The 16,316-nt window shown below is 54.2% G+C and overlaps 3 protein-coding genes across 3 annotated transcripts; 2 read left to right on the top strand and 1 right to left on the bottom strand.

Moving 5' to 3' along the window:
• Positions 1-635: 635 nt before the first annotated feature.
• Positions 636-1,734, top strand: ISF_05744 (Nucleotide-binding, alpha-beta plait; the record flags this gene model as incomplete). The annotated part of the gene is made up of 3 exons (XM_018849349.1): positions 636-947; positions 1,018-1,123; positions 1,187-1,734. 3 exons carry the CDS (start codon positions 636-638, stop codon positions 1,732-1,734), a joined length of 966 nt encoding a protein of 321 aa, XP_018703376.1.
• Positions 1,735-2,205: 471 nt separating this feature from the next.
• ISF_05743 (beta-Ig-H3/Fasciclin) lies at positions 2,206-3,545 on the bottom strand (the record flags this gene model as incomplete). Its single annotated transcript, XM_018849348.1, has 3 exons — positions 2,206-3,252; positions 3,318-3,365; positions 3,420-3,545. 3 exons carry the CDS (start codon positions 3,543-3,545, stop codon positions 2,206-2,208), a joined length of 1,221 nt encoding a protein of 406 aa, XP_018703375.1.
• Positions 3,546-9,871: 6,326 nt separating this feature from the next.
• On the top strand, positions 9,872-11,400 carry ISF_05742 (glucan 1,3-beta-glucosidase; the record flags this gene model as incomplete). The annotated part of the gene is made up of 2 exons (XM_018849347.1): positions 9,872-10,407; positions 10,464-11,400. 2 exons carry the CDS (start codon positions 9,872-9,874, stop codon positions 11,398-11,400), a joined length of 1,473 nt encoding a protein of 490 aa, XP_018703374.1.
• Between the last annotated feature and the right edge of the window lie 4,916 nt (positions 11,401-16,316).

The following is a 16,316-nucleotide window of genomic DNA, read 5'->3' as shown; positions in this document are numbered from 1 at the left end:
GCGGAAAGGGTTGCCAAGCCTCTTCTTGCCCCAACATCCATGCGAGCTCAACTACCAACACTAACACCCCCTAGCAGTCTACCCTAGAGTGAGGTAGAAAGTTTATAGGAGGTTTACAGAGGTAATCGCTTAAATAGCTCTGCCTATCTCTTTAAAATGTTTATTTTAGTTAGAATCTAGACTTGAGGCTTTTTTGGTACAATTCTCTCCACGTGTGTTGTAAAATAAGAAGTGTAGTTTAATTAGCTTGCATGCATCACAACCTAAGCCTCTAGTTGTGGCCGGAAACATTTGCACTACGTGATTCACTACCACAACGCGTTCGTATCTAGCACAAAGTTCCGAAGCATCAGACAAAAATAGGCCAATAGACGAAAGAACAAAGAAACAAGAACAAAACATCTTGTCTACTACGTTACTGCATCAGCACAATATCAGCGTCTGTTTGCTCGTCACTTTGCTGCGCGGTTCCTGGACCCACACGTGACCAGGTAGCTTCCTTTAAAGACTTCGTTGCATTTGGCAAACAAGAAAACCAAGGCGCATTCATCCCTTTGCAAACAATCCCACACTCGGCAACATAATCGACGAGCTGCCAACCGGACCAAACCGCCCATTTAAACAGTTCTTGCATCATGCCGTCGCCATCGCCGGCACGAGGGCGCTTTCGCTCGCGATCGCGGTCGCCCAAGCCCAACAAGGACCACAGCGCCCGGTCGCGGTCGCCCTCTCGATCGCGCAGCCGATCGCGCTCGTCGGCGCGCAACGGTGGTGGCGGGGGAGGGCGCGGCCGAAGTTACAGCCGGAGCAGGAGCCGCAGCTACAGCCGCAGCCGTAGCTACAGCCGCGGGCGCAGCTACTCCAGGAGCCCGAGTCGTCGCAGCGACAGTCGCAGCTGGAGCCGCAGCCGCAGAGGCAGCGAGGGCCCCTTGGCCAAGAGCACAAAGGTACGTGCCGCCCCTATCCTCCCCGAACGGTGGTGTGGAACGTGTGCGCTGACCTTGGAGGGCGGGGTAGATTGTCGTGGAGCGTTTGACAAAGACAATCAACGAGAACCACCTGTACGAGATCTTCGGCATGTTTGGCCGCATCAAGGACCTCGATCTCCCAGTGAACCGAGCCTGTAAGCTATCCCTGTGAAAACCCTCAACACCCTGGCACCAATGGCCCCTAACGAAAGTGACAGTCAACACGAATCGAGGCACCGCGTACATTTTGTATGACCGCGAGGCCGACGCCGAAGCCGCCATTGCCAACATGCATGAGGCCCAAGTCGACGGCGCCACGATCCACGTGTCCATCGTGCTACCACGACGCAAGCTCTCCCCAGCGCCGCCGACAGCCCGGCGCGGCGCGAACATTGACCCCCGCGTGCCGTTCGCGGCTGGCGGGCGCGGAGGAGGCGGTGGTGGTGGTGGCGGTGGTGGCGGCCGACGTCGTCGAGGCGGCCCGCCTACCTCCCCGGGAGGCGGTAGCAAATTCGGACCTCGCTCGGATGTCTATCGACCCGGCGGCGGTGGCGCCGGCGGCTCGTCGCGTTCCCGGTCACCGCCGCCTCCACGGGGCAACGGTGGAGGAGGCAGATACAGGAGCCGCTCGCGCGCCTCGTACTCTTCGCGGTCACGCTCGCCGCCGCACAGAAAAGGTGGCGGCGGCGGCGGCGGCGGCGGCGGCTACGGTCGTCGCAGTCGCAGCGTAGACAGCCGCGATGGCCGCGGTCGAGGCGGATACTGAGTTACGACCGAAGCAAGACATGCTGGACAACGGAACGACTGGTATTGTTTGGAGATGCGTGGTTTGTGTATAATACGCTTAACAAAAAAAGGATGCTTGCTTGCTTTGCTTGGACCGGAGTACCGAAAGATCACACAAACGAAAAGGAATTTGGCATGGACTGATCTGGCGTTGGGGAATGTATTTATGGGACGAGCGTCTAGGAAGAGACGTGAGAGTCACTGCGCTCTCTGTTTCTGATTAGGCAGATAATCTGAAGGACATGATGCCTACTATTGACCACGTAAGCACTCACATATGCCTGTCAAAGGCTGTCTTTTTTCTGCTGCCCTCTCTATTACTGCTTCGGAGAAAGTCGTTGGCTATCTACCACTTCGATACAGGTATGTTCATTACTATGTTCAATCCGCAAACGCCATTGTGTCTCATCTATCATTCCACGCTGCGTATCCAAAGAAGTTGAAGCCGGTCCTACAGTAGTAGGCCGGCGCCCAAGACACCCAACGCCGCCACGGCCGCATGGACGGTCGGCGCCGGGACGCCGGGGTTCTCGCTCGACTTGGACTTGCCGCCAACGGCCGTGGTCGTCGTCGGCGACGCAGTGGCGCCTCCCGTGCTGCTTGGGCAGTTGGTCGTGCACGGCAGCGCTGAAGCGAACGGGCTGCTGGCGACGCTTACGGGGAAGGCTGGCGCTTGGGTGGGCGCGCTGGCGTTGGGCGCCGCGGCGGTCGCGTCTGGGTTGAGCACGTCGGCGACGAGGTGCATGATGCCGTTGGCGAGTAGGATGTCCGGCTGGACGATCTGCGCGGTGTTGACGAACTTGTTGTTGCCCTCCTGCCGGACCGTCAACCCCGGCGCCGTCCCGTTACCACTACCACCGGCGCCCAGGGTAGCCAGCACGCTGCCATTGGCGAGGTCCGCCGAGGACAGGACCCGGCCCGGCACGACGTGGTAGGCGGCGACGCGCGACAGCGACGCGCGGTCCAGCGCCCGCAGCGAGCCCCCGACCAGGTCGACGGCGGCGTCCCGCGGCGCGAAAACGGTCACGTTGGGCCGGTCGCCGACGTCCGGCATCAGCCCTGCGGCGTACAGCGCGGCGACGAAGGAGCCGGCCTGGAAGGCCTCTGCGGTCTGGCGCAGCGGCGCGGGCGGCATCAGCAGGTGGTCGACCACCTGGACGCGGCCGCCGCGGAAGTCGAGATCGCGCTCGATTATGGTGCAGCGCGCGCCGAGGCCGCTGGTCAGCACGGCGGCGTCGCCGGGCTGCCGCGTGAGGAGCACGTTCTGGCCGGCGGTCACGTTGGTCCACGCGGGCGCGGCGGCGCCGGTCAGCAGCGTCGGCTCCAGATAGGTCGGCCCGGCCTCGAGGTCCCCGACAGAGACGCTGCCCCGGATGACGTGGTACTGTAGGAAGGCGGTCGTCTTGGCGTGGTCGTTGGGGTCCCAAACGCCGTTGAGGGAGGTGTAGGGGATATCCTCAAAGGCCTTGTCCGACGGCGCGAGGATCTGGGGGCACGGCTGGATGAGTATGCGCTGCGTTGAGGGATGATGAGTGTGGCTCGGGAAGTGTAGATGAAGCTTACAGTCACGCCATTGTAGCTAGGAAGTTCCAAGAGTACATCGGAGTTGTTCTGCGGGTGTTAGTGAGGAGCTGTTGATGAGGAACGTGGTATAAGCCTGCCTACCTTGATCAAGTTGTAAAAAGTGGTCAGATTTTGATGCTCTTGGAGAACGGAGCCCAAGTCGTTGGAAGAAACGGCAAGCGCCACCCCGGTAAACACGGCCAGTGACCAAGCAGCAAACCGAGCCATGTCGGGTTGAGCGAGCGAGTGGTGATGTCGTTTGAGATATTTTGAGATGAAATGCCGTGAGCACCTTGAGATGGCCTTTGACAGGTGTATTTGAACCCGTCCAAAATGGGAAAGCACGATGCAATTCTCACCAACCACAGGTGAGCCAGCTGAGATTTTGTAATCCGGGGGCAACGCTGAGCGCGGCCGTACGCTCCGATGGTGATGGTCGGGGCAGCGCACGAACCGGCCTGCTTGTCCGTCCTGTGTCACCGGGGTTTCTTTCGTCCTCGGCAACACACAGGAGCGAGTGGGAAGCACAGCAGCGCAACACTATGCGCTCCGAAACCTTCTCGGCCGCTGTGCGATCTCTCTCCGTGATATTCCCAGCGCAGTATTTGCCCGTCGCGTGGTTCGGGAAACAAGGGGGCGCGATTTGCGCGTCCTCAGAAATCGAAGCCGGTAAGAGCCGGTATGAGCCGGTATGAGCCCGTGTAAGGAGATGGTATGGATTGCGCGGCTGCCTTGTAAGCCTTCTCCGCACTTTGAATGCAAGTCGTAGCGTGCACTGCTACGCGAGGCAAGAGGCTAGATCTAGATGTGCGCGAGATTTTGAGCCCTGGAAACCGCCTGTTGGCTTTGCGCATCGTCGGGGTAGCATCGTTTCATTGTGCATCTCACCGCCCAACAGCTAAGACAATGAACAGCAGATCAGCGCGGCCCAACGGGCAATGAATGGAAGAGGGGTTGCGGTTTCGGCACACGCGCTAACAAGCATGAGAATACGAGATGGCCCGTCGCAGGTACAGGCTGCAGGAGTTGCAGGATACGAAGAGGGGAAAGAAAAAAAAAGAAAGAAAAAAGCTGCATCCGAAACCCTAAGCAAGCCACAAAAAAAAACGTGAATAATATCTCATGGGTGTGATAAAACGGCGCGATCTGAGTACCGCGACGTCGGGCTCGAGACACGTTTGACAACGGGGCGGCTGACGACATCGGGCCGGCGCCGGCATCGTGTCCCTTTCGGATTGAGGAACGGGGTGATGGCGTAATGAGCTTGTTTTAATCTCTTCACGACATGCATCGTCTTTTTTCTTAAACTACTATCCGCAGCGTCAAGCGTTTTGCATGATGCAACGTGGCACACCCGTCAATAATATCGCTGGCGTCTCCGAGACAGGGCTGCCAGACAAGGTGATGGTAGTGAGACAAGCTCGGGAGATGAATGATGGAGAAAGCCGGTTCTTGCATACGCATCGTTGATCTACAGCAAGAAGGTCGTGATACCCTGTGCGTCCTCACCATTCATTACACGGACCAAGGCATCGCCAGGCACTGTTGGCCGGATGACGCACTTTGTGTGCAGGTATCTGCAATACGGCATCTTCTAGGCAAAGACCGAGCCCGGTGCATAAACAATGCTCGACCAGAAGCGCGGTCTCAGGCCAAGCTTGTTTGATATCTGGATGTGGCTTTCAAGCGTAAGATGCAATTCTGTTACATGTTGTTAGCCGGGAGAATACGAGGGACTTGATGGGACAGCGGTCCACGGCAAGCACAAGCAAGCACAAAGAACCTCTGGCAAATACATGTACAAAACTCCAAATCAAGAATGTAAACGAGATGAGCGAAAAAGGGTAATCGGTAAGGTGAGACATGTGCATTAACTCACACGTTTTTGCAAGCCACTTGCATTTCGGTTGATAACCCATCGTCCTCTCTTGTTCTCGACGTCCCGTATCGGGCTCCGTGCGCAGGCGTGAATAAGACTGAACCCGACAAGGCTCGCATGTATGCGTTGTACATGCAAAGCCTTGCCTTGCTTGTGTTCCCACAATGCGTTCCCACAACGTGGTTCGCGGGCTTCTTTTCCCTCGTTTATTACCAGTACGGTAATCAACGGCTATCATGGCGTGAATGTATGACAAGGAAGCAACAGCCCATGGACCATTGGGAATTCAGGAATTGACCATGTTCCCACCATGATAGCCTTATGTGCCCCATTCCCAGGCTTCCGGCGCCGCTTCCGCTGCCCATCAGACGTGTCGAACCTGGCCCACGTTAGATACAGATTAGAGATACCCCCTGCAAAGCAGAGCTTTTACTCGTCTGTGGCTTTTTGTTGTTGGGTGCACTAGTGTTATCCGAGTGCTTGCATATACGGGAGGCTGGGCCTAATATGTTAGTGATAGGCGCTGCACGTTGATGTTGGCTGGCCCGTCCCGACAAGTGGGTACGCAATATGCCTCTTTATTCCCATGGTTACATTTTCCAGCATACCGGGCCCTTGGATGGAAAGAAAACACGACAGGGCTACAATCAATTGCGCAAGGCGGGAGGAGAGAGAGCAACCTGGCAGTTGTTGCCGCACCTGGGCTGGACCGCTCATGCCTTGTTTGCTGATGCGTGGGGTGCCAGCTTGGCCAAATAATAACTGCCAGCATCATATGTGCCTTATTAAACGGTCCGATAGATACAAGCCATGAGGTGGTCCGAATGGCGCCAGGACGTCTACTCTGGCAACGGAGGTTGTCCAACTTTATTAGGCTTCGCTTGAACGCCGATTACTCTGGATCGACCCTCAAGACGGAGTTTTCATAAAGGTGACAAGTCATTGGCAATATGTGAGAGACGGCACTATGCTGGCGGCGCCGATTTGACGAGCGCTCTCGTAGACGTCTTCTGTTGCTTTAGAAGCGCCGCGGAGAATGTCTTATGAAGCAGACATGCTGTATGTGTGCCTTGACAACAATCGATCGGACTGCGCGTGCGCCAGAATGGAGTATGGCCTGCGGTATGACACAAGACGCTGATATCAGATCACCTCTTCCATTTTTCCGCTCCTCTCTTGCGGACACTCGGTACAGTTCAGCTGGTTCGGTATTGAACTGACCGAATTAAGCTCTTGAGCCATGGACAAAGCCTGATGAATTAAACTTTGAGTCCCCGTTTCAGTTTCCTGGTTTTTATGCCACCTTGTTCACGGGCCACCAAGTCACCTGTCATGATCACGATCCACTGGCCCGGTAGGGTGCCAAGTCGGACCTTCTCCGGAGAGAGTTGCCAGTAACCGAGCAGACATTATTATATTTGTAGAGGTGGTCCAGGTGCCTCTTTCTGAGATAACTCTGCGGTGCCCCTCTGTCCAGCGCCAATCTTGGGACTCTAGCGTGGCTAGTGGATCAAAATGGAAGCCCGCTAGAAAACTTTTGTCTCTTCGCAGAAGATGGGCAACAGGGTCGCAGAGAGCCATGAGAAGTTCGTTAGCATCCGATGGATTACGGGACTGAATATTAATCCCTTGGTCTCCATTTTGGCGCCTTTCCGTTCTTATAACGGAAAATATACCGATTGTCATCAACTAGGCACGCCGAAGTGGTCGTAGTTCCGAGTGGCACTTTGCCATGAGGTTCTGAGGTTAAGCTATGTCTATGGCTGAATTAGCATTGCGGCGTAAATGATGATGGCTCTGAACGCGAAACTGTGTTCGTGGCTGGGGGGTTGAAGCGCCGAAGAATTTATGTGGTGAGTAGGTCGTATTGGTGTGTGTGAGCGGGAAGCGGAATTGATTTGCGAACCAGCCACCAGGGGCGCCCCGTCTCTGAGCAGCGAGAAGCGACATGTTCTCTAGGGCAGTTGGATGGGACTTGCGTTCGCTTTTGAGTTTCGTTGACGATTGGACAGCGTTCTTGCTGTCCCTGTGGCTTGTCGAGGCACCAAAGTGCCCAAGCGTGGGCGGCCGGGAGCGCGGAACTTGCGAAAGCAGTGTATCAGGTCGGCTTGTTGTCTGTGCTGAGCCGTCATGGTGACGGCTGCCAACAAACGACCAAAGCAGCCGGGAATCAAGATGACGGGTGAGGCGGCGTCGGAAGAATTTGCCAGACTTTTGGGAGCAGTCAGTAACCGGCTTTGAGGGGAAAATACGAAGGCTCTCGCAAACAGTAATGTCTGGCTTGTCGTCTGATGTTAGCGCTGGTGCTGGAGACGCCAGAATAGAAACAATGGACTGACTGAGAGAGGAGGACCAGGAAGAGGGGAATGGATGGCGGAGAGGGGAGGGCGTGGGCGACATGGTAGGCCAGGGGAAAGCGAGGGGTGTGGATGTAATCTAGCCATGGTTTTTGACTCCCTAAAAAGGCAAGAGAAAAACTGGCCCTGGCAAGCCACAGAAGTAGAGGCACCAGCCACACCTCATGCCGCTTTTCCAATGGCACCGAGTTGCTGCTTTAAATCTGATGTCAAGTTTGCGAGGAGAACTATGTACCTACCAAGCAAGCTAAAAGACTAGGCGAAATGAACAAAAGAGGCACTGGAGGAGGGATTAATTTAGCGTGATGGTAATTCGTCAAGGCTCGCTCCACAGAGTCTGAGAAAGAGCCTGGTCCCTGTCCAGCGCGACAGATATTATGCAGGTCTTCAGCGGATCATGGTCTGCGCTGAGCTGGAGGGAGGGGCTGTGTGCTGCCATGTTTCGCCTCGCCCTGTTGCATTGGATGGATGGGATAGGTTCTAGCTCTGTTAGCTGCTAGCCCTACCTATTTTTGGCCTGGATATGCAAGCATAGCTATTCACCGCTGACCGACCGAGGGACTATCGAGTCTCGGTTGTTGGATAGTATGGCGCTTACAAGACGATCGGCCAGCGCAGAGCCAGCACGGGCGGCCGACGGACATGACCGGATCCAGGAGTACGGTCCGTTGAATACGATGAAAACAGTTTTGTTTCTTGGTTGGATGTCAATATGGTGGGCGGAAGAGGTGCGCATTTGACGGGCTTTATTATTTAGATTGATGTCATGCTCTCCAGACACGAGGTGCAGCTGGGCTTGTCAGCTGCACCCAGGCCCGCGACAATGCATTAACTGCATGCTATGTGTATCAGTATGAAGAGCAGCTTGACAGGGTGCCCAAGCCAATACGGGGAAGAAACCCAAGCGCAGCCTGTCACTTGTTGAATGGGCTGATAGCTATGGCTTGCGAGCAGGCACCACCGCAATGGTAGGATAGTACTGGGCAACTTTAATAGGGGAAGTGATACAATCCATGCAAGCATTACTTTTTGCAGGGCCCCTGTATGTAGGGCCCGAGATCGATAAGAAGTGACAAACTGGCAAGGAGTGGTTCGGTTGGCCAGGGTCATTGCGCAGTGTCTCTGTGTTGACAGTGCTCCGTAGTTGGGTGGAAATCAAGGCACGGGAGCGGGCAGTGGGCGCCTACGCGACGGGGAGGAAAGCGGCGGTCGGTAATTCCAAGATCGAAATTCACGGCGCTGTAATATTGTCAGGACGCAATCACGTCCGCAGCGCATGGGTAGCTGGGTGGACAGAGGACGTGCGTGATGGTGTCAAGCCGTGGACACGTGCGTTCGTGCGCCTGGGTACGGGCAGAAATGGCTACCAGCCAGCCAAATATTGCCCTAGTCTGTTAATTATCATCATCTTGGGCTTAGGTGCTCAGCTGAAGGGTTGTGGCACTGGCCGGCGTTGCATGTTGTTCATCGATGGGTAGTGAATCGGAATTTTTAGGTCCACTCTAGGAGGTAGACGGGAGGGACTTGGAGCCGCTACCAACTTGAAAAAAAGGGCTGGGCGCCAGAGGCCTTGCTAGCCGCTACAATAGAACTGGACAATCCTTTGCGTCGTTCTCTAGAAGGGCAAAAAGAGAAGACCCTACCTCGATGCTGATGTAGTCATAAGCTGCTACATAGGAAGAAAACTGACTGATACTATGAAGAAAAAAAAAAGGGCAACTCCGGCCATCCCCGGTGCGCCCACTTACATACATACATCCAGTACCTGTACTCCCCGTTCGTACGGCGCCTACTAAAAGTCAGTGCCACAGCCACAGCCACTGGGCAGGATCACTGAAGGTACCTGGCAGTAGCGGTACCTCTCCTGTGCCACCATTGAGTGGAAGGAAGCACCTGGCGCACCTGAAATATTCCACCAAATCCACTGACAGACTGGTAGACCAGTGAGTCCACCAGCGCCGCCACAAACTTTCTCGCGTTACGTCTCATCCACCTCACTTCTCTTGTCCCTCTCTTCCTCTTCAACCATCCCACTTCTCCCGCTCTTCCATTTGCAACCAATGCGAACCTCATTTTGAACTCTGCAAATATACCATCTGGCACTCATACGTCATCGTACTCTCTTTCACTCCATCGTCAATTCGACCGCTACACAGCTCCGCGCCTCCGCCTTCGCGCCTTGCGCCCGCTTGAGTTTCGCTCCAAGCGGCCATCGGCTTGCTCTTTGCGACCACCATTGTCCTGCGTTGACGGCACCTTCTTCCCTTTAGGCTTTTCGCTTGCACTCTGCATCATTTTCTTCACACACATCGTTCGTCATGGATAATCAGCAACACGACCGCTACGCCAGTAGCTACAACAGCCAAAACGCCCAGCCTTACTCGGGCAACGTCTCCTCCAACGTCACGCCTCCCCGCTCAGGATCTCCAAACACGGAAGGCGGCCGCAATCCCTTTGATGCTACAGAACCTACCGCCAACCAGCGACTGGCCACCGCGACTGGCACAAATCCATTTGTTAGCCCTGCTGTCTCGCGACCTGCCTCGAGCTTTGGCTCGTCCAGCGCACTTGGACCGCGCTTTGAAGAGCGCGCCCAGCGCTTCTTTCACTCACGTCGAGTCGCCAAGGGCGAGGTTGAGAAGCCCTGGCTGCAGAAAAAGGACAAAAAGGAGAAATGGGTCACCATTATCCCCGTCATTGGTATCCTTATCGGTCTCGGCATCTCTGGCTTCCTAGTGTGGGATGGTCTTCGTAGTGTTGTTCACCACAAGTACTGCCCACTCATGGATGAGAGCTTTGGCAATGGCCTTGACAGCAATGTCTGGACCAAAGAGGTCCAAGTCGGAGGATTCGGGTACGTATTTCTCTGCACCATACTACTCACAGTCAACTCTATGCTAACTACTGTAGTAACGGCGAATTTGAGATGACCACTGGCGGCGACGAAAATGTCTACGTCGACGGTGGCAACCTCGTCATCAAGGCCACCCTCCAGGACGCCGACAAGATGGAAAAGGATACCACCATCGATCTATTAAAGGATGGCACCTGCACCTCGACCAACTTTTACGACTGCGTTGCTGTTACCAACACCACTGCTGGCAATTCGAGTGTTGTCCCACCCGTCAAGTCGGGCCGCATCCACACCAAGAAGGGCGCCACTCTCAAGTATGGCCGCGTCGAGGTTACCGCCAAGCTTCCCGTCGGTGACTGGCTGTGGCCTGCCATCTGGATGATGCCTGTAAAGGATACTTACGGACCCTGGCCTGCATCAGGCGAAATCGATATTATGGAGTCGCGCGGCAACAATTGGACCTACGCGCAGGGTGGCAACAACATTGTCTCGTCAGCCCTACACTGGGGTCCCGACCCCGCCAACGACGCCTGGTGGAAGACGAACAACAAGCACAAAATTCTGCGTGGCACCTTTGGTGACGACTACAACACATTTGGCCTCGAGTGGTCACAAAAGTACATCTTTACATATGTCAACACGCGCCTGATGCAGGTGCTCTATACCAACTTCAACAAGCCCATGTGGCAGCGCGGCGCTTTCCCCCAGACCACGAGCAACGGCACCCGCCTGGCAGACGTCTGGAGCCAGACGGGGCGCAAGAACACGCCGTTTGACCAGGACTTTTATCTCATCATCAACCTTGCCGTCGGCGGCACCAACGGCTGGTTTGAGGACAACAAGTCGCTCAAGCCGTGGGTCAATGGCTCTCCCAACGCCAAGAAGGACTTTTGGACAGCGCGCGAGGACTGGCAAGCCACGTGGAAGCAGCCTCAGATGGAAATTAAGCGTGTGGTGATGCAGAAGCAGTGCGACGGTGACGAGGAGCTGTAGAACACTTAGCTTCCTGATTCTTCCCCCCTTCCCCTTTTAACCATTTATCACTACATAATCGCGAGCAAGTCATTTCTTCTTCTTCTTTTTTTCACATTTATTAGACGACATGGTATCATAGACATGAATTGGGGCAGGTCATTCTGGACCGAAATTGACCATTTTCTTTATGTTTGGGCTTGGGTAGCTCGGGCGCGCAGAGACACCAAAATGCTATTTTGCACAGGCATGGGTCGCACATATGTAGGCTTTCATTTCATTTCACAGCAATTCAACAATCGAAATAATCCAAATGTCAGAGACCATCCGAAATTATAATCTATTATTAGATGACATGCCGTTTTATCGACCACCTCGTACCTTGTTTGCCGCCCTTGCAAGCGACCAAGCATCCGGAGCCGGTTGCCGTTGTCTCATATGGGGGTGGCCTGCTTTCTGAGACGACGATAATCTATCTAGGTAGCTACTTCGTATCTTCAATCAACTGAAACATGGCATGGAACGGATAAAATTCCCTAATCAGCGCCCCCTTGCCGTTTTTTTTTGGTCCATTTTTCTTGGTCCCTCTCGCCGGCCGAGTGCTCTGGTCACCTACAGCGCTATGATGCTGCCCAAGCAATGTCCTGTGTCATTCCGGGCCGTTTCATGCAGTGGACCAGCCAGAAAAACTTTATTTCCACTTACTCGCAAGCACAGAATAAGAATGATGAAAAACCAAAAAAAAAAAAAAATTAATTTAAACAAACTAAGCAAGCAAGCAAGTAAGCAAGCGCAAAGCTTGCAGGCGCCGTTTTTTCCGACAGAGAGTGAGTGGAGTTGGCCTCGTCTGTCTGTGTGTCTGCTTTGGCGAATCTGTCTAGAGGAGGCGAACGGTGAGGCAAAACCCCCCGGGGGGTGGTTTAGTACGCCGATGCCTAAGCTCAGTTGCCAAGTGTCAGCCCGAGCTGAGGTTCATGTTTCTGCTGGCATCATAAATATGAAATCCGTATATGTATAGTTGCTCTCTGTTATGGTAGGCTGTTATGGTAGGGCTGGATGCCCCCCTCTCTCAACCCTCCCCTGTGTCTCATCTGGCCAAGATCCAATACGCACCTTTTTTCGCTTGTGGTTTCTCAAGTGGGCGGGATCCCGAGAGCGATAAAGTCATATGGGGGTCGGGGCTCACGACAACACCAAAAAGAAATCGAAGTGAACGGTTGTTCAGGCATTGCTCTTTGTGGAAATGAAAAGAGGGCATCTTGGCGGACAGACAGGGACCAGGTGCCTGCGTGCACTGGTTGGTGGACGCCGCAGCTTGCCCAAATATCGTCCAACTCAGACAGCAGCAGCAGGCCCCGGATGTTGGCCGTCGCCCGGGCTGGGCTGAGCGGGTGGCTCTTGTCTCGAATGGTGGGCTTGTGGCTGTTGGTGCAGTGAAGGCCCGTAGTGACGAGGCACCAGGTGAGGCGAGCTGAGCAACGGCTGGTTGCCTCTGTTACAGTTTAGGTTTCCTTTCCGTAGCTTGCGCTGCTTTGTTTTCCTCAGTGACTTTTGGAAAACCGTCGGAAAGAACTTGGAAAAATTTGCTCGTGACGCACCCTTCTTCTTCTTTCGCCGCCGCGGCTGGTATACTTGCCGCACTGGCCGCCCGCCGTCCGTAGTGGTGAGCACACCAAGTTGTGTTCCCTTCTTCTTCTACTTCTTTAGGTATATCATAGCCACATGGCTCCCCAGGTAACACAGAACGGTTCGAGCGTTTAGGTCATTTTGCCGTCTTAAGCCCCCGTGACATGACCAAGGTGCAGAAGATGTGCCTCTTCGATGCGCAAGCTATGTACGTAATTGAACCCCCACAGTTTGAGTCGTGCGAACTTTGGGAGAGGAGATTTTGCGCCCAGCCGCACTAGAAACATGAAGCGGGCCATCGTATCTGCTCCATTTCCTTGTTCCTCTCGACTTGAATAAGGCGGATGGAGTTTATTCAAAGGAGAACATCTCGGATGGAGCTCTTGGCGAACCATGTGCATGACAATGTTGACAAGAAGCACTCCCTAGCCACTGCCGTGCGTACCTGGGCCGCGCACGCCACCATCTGCTGAACTCATCATCGGCCCTTTGCCACCTTGGCGTCGCCGGGCGTTTCTTCCTCTCCTTCTTGATTCATCTTTCGTTGCATGCTTTTCGACGCGGTGCCAGACCGAGATCATGAATAAAGTCAACAGACTGAGGCGCTGGGCTCAATTAGGAATCCCTGGCTGAACGGCTAGGCATGACCGATAATGTCTGCCTTCCCCCACCGCTCCCGAGATTGCGTTTTTGATTGCCATTGTGACGCTGACCGCAGACTATCGAGCAAGAGGCGCCAGACACTCTCACTGTTCAAGGCTGGAGGTGAACTCACTAGTTAGAGCGTTACGTTACGGCCCGTCTGGACGGATACAGGCACTATCCTTTTTGTGCGCCAAATGACCAACCCTCAATCAAGGAGCCTGGGTCGAGGCTCGGAAGAAGACGATGTGAAGTGTCTTTTGGAGCTCATAATGATTGATGGAATTACTGACGAGGACCATATGACTCGACGATGCTTGTGTTCCCAAGGCTGTCGTACGCGAGATGCAGGAAAGCCGAAGCCCTGCATATCGCACAAATGCTTCCACTGTAGTTCTTTCTTTTTTCCTTTTTAACAAAAAACCGTAGTGTTAGCTTTCGATCCTCAGCTTCTCGCCACGTCAGAGGCGACTTTGTACCGGTACTGGTACTGGTACTCCCATCAGTGAAAGGAACTTGCTTTGCTCACATCCCAACTAGGAAAGCGACTCCGCGGTCATCTCTTTCACGATTCCTTATCTTCAGTCGTGGAGGGGCGTGTGCATTTTGAGCTGAAGGTTGACGTGCGCAGGGCTGATGATAGTTGACATTGACTATTTCCAGAAAACCACGGCCTGTGTAACCTGCATCTACTTCGCTTCCTCCCGCATCAGCGGCGGCGATCTCGCATCTTCAATTGTATGGAACTGGCAAGAACGAGCCAGTCAGGAAAGTAAACGTTGCTCGGAGAAGAATGGATGCTGCTATCTGGCTTGCATCAACGCCAATACACCGGATGGCGCAGCAATCACATCATGTACACATAATAAACGCACCTTGATATTAACTCGAGCATCCATCGCAGCCGCATCCAAATGTCGTTCAGCTAGCCTTTCATCATCCTGTGTGTGGCTTGAGACATGGCGTCGCCATCCCGTGCCCAAGCGCAACGACCTTGTCCTTATCGGATGCGAAGCCCTGAGCCGCAGGTCCCCTTGCCCACCCTTGAGTTGGGTGCGCCTCGGTTTCTGCTTGTGGCCAGCAGTTCCCAGCCCTTTGTGCCATTTTTCTTTTTGCTTTTTATACAAACCCAATCGCTGCTGTTGAGACAGGGCTTGGTTCAGTTCAGCGACTCAGCCCGCCCCCACGTTTTTCGAGTTAAAAAGTTACCTTGCTATTTTTGGAGTAACGGCATGTAATAACAGAGATGGGGAAAAAGCGGTATAGCCATATAATACGAGCTGAAATGCTGGTAACGCAGCTGTGGGGAGGGGTGGTCGTCTGCCGATTAGCACACAAGGCATAAAAACACCTCACAGCGGGTTTTCTGGCAGGCTGTAATCTGTGTCTGTAGTTTCTGGCGATTGTCAGAGAGATTGGTTACGAGAGCCGGCCCCTCGTTCCGTCTTGCCTGAGACGCTAACTAGTCAACTAAGCATGGGGCCACTGTGTGTGGCGATCCGGCATGATCCAGGCCTTGCTTCAGGAGAGGAGACAAGGCAAAAAAAAACGAAAGAAGAACAAGAGAGTAGCCTTGTCGGTGTTGGGGAAATGATCGTCAGTGAGGATGGCCGGGTAGACTGGTAGAGTACAAACATGAATACCCTTGGCGAAGCATAGAACAACATTCTGGGCGCCTTCCAAGGTCGTTCTCGTGCAGCAAAACAGCAATAACGCCTTCCGGTGGCTGCAAAGTTAGATGAAAGCCCATTGCCACAGTAGATGATTACTTCGTACATTTCGCCAGGCGCCACTATCACAATGGTCCATGTTTCGGCTGTGGGACGCGTACGCCTCTTATGCCGGTGCGAGGAACAGCATGAATGGCTTCTTCACCCACGTATCATAACGGTGTTGTCAAGGTTTTCGCCTGCACTCTTTGTAACTTGTGCTGGCACAACACGAAATCTGCCGAATGCGAAAGGCTCGTTATCCTGTCAGGGGTGTCGTGGTGGCATTTGCAGGGCCATGATTAGCGGCGGGTCGTGCAGAGCAAGGCTCGGTGAAAGGGAAAAGAGAGGCTTCATAGATACTGCTGCGCTGGCCTGCATGATGAGTGAGGAGCTAGGGGACGCATGTGGCTGTCAACGCCCGCTTGCATCTATTTTTTCTCTCGTAAGGTTGCATCCAAGACGTGCATATGTGGCTGCAAGGATGTTATCAATCCTATTGACAGCTGCAAATTCTGTACTGGTACCACTCAACAGCCTATACATGGCTTGCTTCCCTGCAAGCTGAAGTTTTTGGCTTTTCGGTGCACATTGCAGGTTGGCCACGGGGCGGCGTGCTTGGTGCCTATTCTGGTATAATCGCGCTGTAGATATGCAAAGGTTCCTGAATCCGGGCATCAAGAGGACAATCAACGCCGGCGTGTAGGAATGAATGAGCTGACGATGCAGCTGCCGTTGCCCATCCCAGGGCCGCGGATCGTGTGGTTCACCTGTCATGTAAGCCGGCGTTATGACTTCTTTATTGGCCACTTTGATACCAGAACTTGAACATTGGACGAGTTGGAGGGCTGGCCCGAGCTTGAATTATCGAGATGATGGATGGCACGTGGTAGTGTGCAGGTCAACGGTCACCAGACAATGAGCGATTGGCGATGGCGGCTCGGAGAATATGGAAAAACA

The sequence above is a fragment of the Cordyceps fumosorosea genome (assembly GCF_001636725.1).
Source record: "Cordyceps fumosorosea ARSEF 2679 chromosome Unknown scaffold_14, whole genome shotgun sequence".
Taxonomy (NCBI): Eukaryota; Fungi; Ascomycota; class Sordariomycetes; order Hypocreales; family Cordycipitaceae; genus Cordyceps; species Cordyceps fumosorosea.
Note: the sequence above shows the minus strand (reverse complement) of the source record. Positions and strands in the feature narration are given on the sequence as shown.